At 68.0% G+C, this 3,045-nt stretch overlaps 1 protein-coding gene across 2 annotated transcripts; it reads left to right on the top strand.

Annotated features, from left to right (window-relative positions):
* The first annotated feature begins 515 nt into the window (after positions 1 to 515).
* ASCL2 (achaete-scute family bHLH transcription factor 2) lies at positions 516 to 2,593 on the top strand. Of its 2 annotated transcripts, none has more exons than XM_025878704.2 (2): positions 516 to 1,408; positions 1,981 to 2,593. In XM_025878704.2, exon 1 carries the CDS (start codon positions 803 to 805, stop codon positions 1,385 to 1,387), a length of 585 nt encoding a protein of 194 aa, XP_025734489.1. In that variant the 5' UTR covers positions 516 to 802; the 3' UTR covers positions 1,388 to 1,408; positions 1,981 to 2,593. The 2 variants fall into 2 exon arrangements, with proteins under 2 accessions (XP_025734489.1, XP_025734488.1); XM_025878703.2 differs by having other exon boundaries at positions 1,978 to 2,593.
* Positions 2,594 to 3,045: the final 452 nt, after the last annotated feature.

Below are 3,045 nucleotides of genomic sequence, written 5' to 3'. Positions count from 1 at the left end.
TGGCGCGGGGACAGAAGGCGCGGCGCGTGCTGCCCCCGGGGGTCTCGCGCACCTCCGGGATAGGTGAGCCTTCACGAGGCCACATCCTCCTCCCCACGGTGCGCGCTGCGCGTGCGGATCATCAACAGCTCTGGGGATAGCGGCCTGCGCGCAGCGTGGGGTAGGGGTACCGGACAGTTGCACCCAGGATCTGTGGACTCGGCTCAGGCAGCGGGGTCGCACCGGAGACCTGCTGACAGCGCCCGGAGGTCGGACGGGGGGCGCACACGGGACCTGCGCACTGCGCCTTGGGGGACTCACTAAGCACCTATTGGGAGCTCGGGGCCCACCGGGGACCTGCAGACTCCGCCCGGGGAGATGGGGTGGGGAACGCGCTCACGCCCTGGTGTTTGCAGGTTGTGTGCGCAAGGGGGAGGGCGAAGCGTGGCGGGAGGGCGAGGCGAGGGAAGGAGGGCGTGAGAAAGGAGGCGGCAGCGGCGCGGAGGAGGGTTATCTATACATTTAAAACCAAGCCGCCTGCGCCACGCTGGGAAGACCTGGGGAGGGTCCGGCCGCACGCGCGGGACACGAGCGCCCCACGCTCCGAGGCGCGCACGGCCTGCCACCTCTTGGTCTCCTGAGCCTCGCTGTCCCTGGGCCCCAGACGACCTGGAACGCGTACCCCGGGGAGTCGCTCCGCGGCACAGTGCCAGTGGCTCCCTTGGGGTTCTGTCGTCTTCCCACCGACCCCCGTTCCTCTCTCCGCCCCTCCTGCTGCGCGCGGGGGCTCGGAGGAGTTGCGGGGCAAGTGGATGCGGGCGCGATGGACAGCGGTGCGCTGCCCCTGCCCGCGCCCTCCGCGCCTGGCGTCTCGGGCGGCTGCGCTCCTCGGCGGCGACCCACGTCCCCAGAGCTGCTGCGCTGCAGCCGGCGGCGACAGCCGGGCGCGACGGAGACCGGGGGTGGCGCGGCGGCCGTGGCGCGGCGCAATGAGCGCGAGCGCAACCGCGTGAAGCTGGTGAACTTGGGGTTCCAGGCGCTGCGGCAGCACGTGCCGCACGGCGGCGCCAGCAAGAAGCTGAGTAAGGTGGAGACGCTGCGCTCCGCGGTGGAGTACATCCGCGCGCTGCAACGCCTGCTGGCCGAGCACGATGCCGTGCGTGCCGCGCTGGCCGAGGGGCTGCTGGCGCCAGCCGCGCGGCCTCCCGCGTCCTGCGGGCCTCCCGGGACCCCCGCCGCCGCCGCCGCCTCGCCTTCTTGCGCTTCGTCGTCCCCGGGCCGCGGGGGTAGCTCGGAGCCCGGCTCGCCGCGCTCCGCCTACTCCTCGGACGACAGCGGCTGCGAGGGCGCGCTTAGCCCGGTGGAGCGCGAGCTGCTCGACTTCTCCAGCTGGTTAGGGGGCTACTGAGCGCTCCTCCCCCTCCCCGAGGTAACCTCCCGCGGCGGGGAACAGGGAGGGTCGGAGCAGGGGCAGCCGGGCGGGGTGGAGTGGACAGCCTCGCGGCTCACGTCCCCGAGAGCAGCCAAGCTCAGCGCCAGGCCCGGGTGACGGCTTTGATTTCGCTCACTCTTCATTTTCCCCAAACTTTTCAAGCCTGTGCAAGACCGGCGTTTGTTTGTCCGGGATTGCAAAACTTCCTCTCGCTGCTGCGCCGAAGGGGGAGCAGGGAGGGGGGCCCTCGGGCGGGTGAGGCCCCGAGTGCACGCGGATCCCGGGGCCGAGGAGGGCGCTGGGAGGCGGGGTGACTTTGCATTGCAAATCGCGCGCCCGGGCCGGGTGGCAGAAATGAGTCGGCGGGTGAGGAACCCTGACTCACTGCGGCTTGGAGCGCCTGCCCCGCCCCCGCCCCGGTCGGGGCCGCAGACCGAATCCGAGGCACCAGCGGACTGGAGCTCCAAAACCAACCAAGCAAAGGAAACTGCAGACTTCGCTTGTGGGCGGTGGGGCCGGGCCGGATCCCGCACTAATGCGCGTCCCCGTCCCCCCTCCCCTCCCAGCAGCCCAGCCCTGGACGCGGAACTGCGAGCACGCTCAGCACGCGGAAGCGAGGTGGGTGGCCCGCGCCTCGAGCCCACAGGCCCCGTGGGCGAAGCCACCACCTAGCCGGGACTCCACCGACGGTCCCCCTGTGCGGTCCAACCTGACTTAAGTGGCAGTGTGGAAACGTACCGGCCTGACCCCGCCTGGCCTGCAGCTTCCTCGGACCCCGACCACCCTGCCCCCAGAGGTTCTCCACTGGGATGGGGCTGGGGCACCAACACGGAGATTTTTGGAAGGGGAGAGGATTTTATAGCGACACAGAACTTCTCTTTTTTGCATATTAGTTTGAACTGCCCAGGGACACCGGCAATATGAAGACTTATTTTTGTACGAAAAAAAATCCCCAGACTTGGAACACAATAAAGATTGTCTACTCCCGCCCCACCCCACTACTGGAATTTTCCAACCTGGCCAAGATCTGGACACCCGCTGTCCCCCGAGGGGCGGTGTCCCTGGGAGGCATCACTTTGCAGCGGCTGGGTGGATGCAGGCAGTGCTCCCAGCTGGGGACCGGCCTTTTTGGAAAACCTGTTTTAGGGCAGGTGGACTTCAGAAATAAATCAGTGCTGTGTATCTGGTGTTGGTGGTGCCCTCTTCATGCCCTGAGGCCCCTATTTCCCAGGTGAGGGTAGGGCCCGGGTGGGATGGTGTGACCCAGCAGGACTGAGCCCCTCTGGTCACCTCTCCCTCAACTCCATGCCCTGCTCTGTGGGATGGGGCCAGAGGTGTGAGGTCTGGGAGTCCAGCCTGGTCACCACTGCGCCAAAGCAATTCCTGGGCACTTTGTGGGGCTGGCAGCTTCCAGCACGTGGCAGGGAGCTGGTGGGTGGTCCAGGCAGGGCTGCCTCACAGCTGGGAAGCTGAGGTCTGGGGGGCGTGGGGGACCTGCTGCCTAGCATGAGGGTCTGGGGCCCGAAGAGGTCTGACCTGTGGGAGGGCTGAGGGCTTGGGGTCCAGGCTGCCTTGTTCAGATCCCCACTGCTCACCACCAGCTGGGGGACACACAAATAGGGGGTAACAGCCCT

Source organism: Callorhinus ursinus, unplaced genomic scaffold, assembly GCF_003265705.2.
Source record: "Callorhinus ursinus isolate GAN/ISIS: 27379988/994484 unplaced genomic scaffold, GSC_fseal_2.0 scaffold51, whole genome shotgun sequence".
Lineage (NCBI taxonomy): Eukaryota > Metazoa > Chordata > Mammalia > Carnivora > Otariidae > Callorhinus > Callorhinus ursinus.
This window is presented reverse-complemented; position numbering and strand designations above follow the sequence as displayed.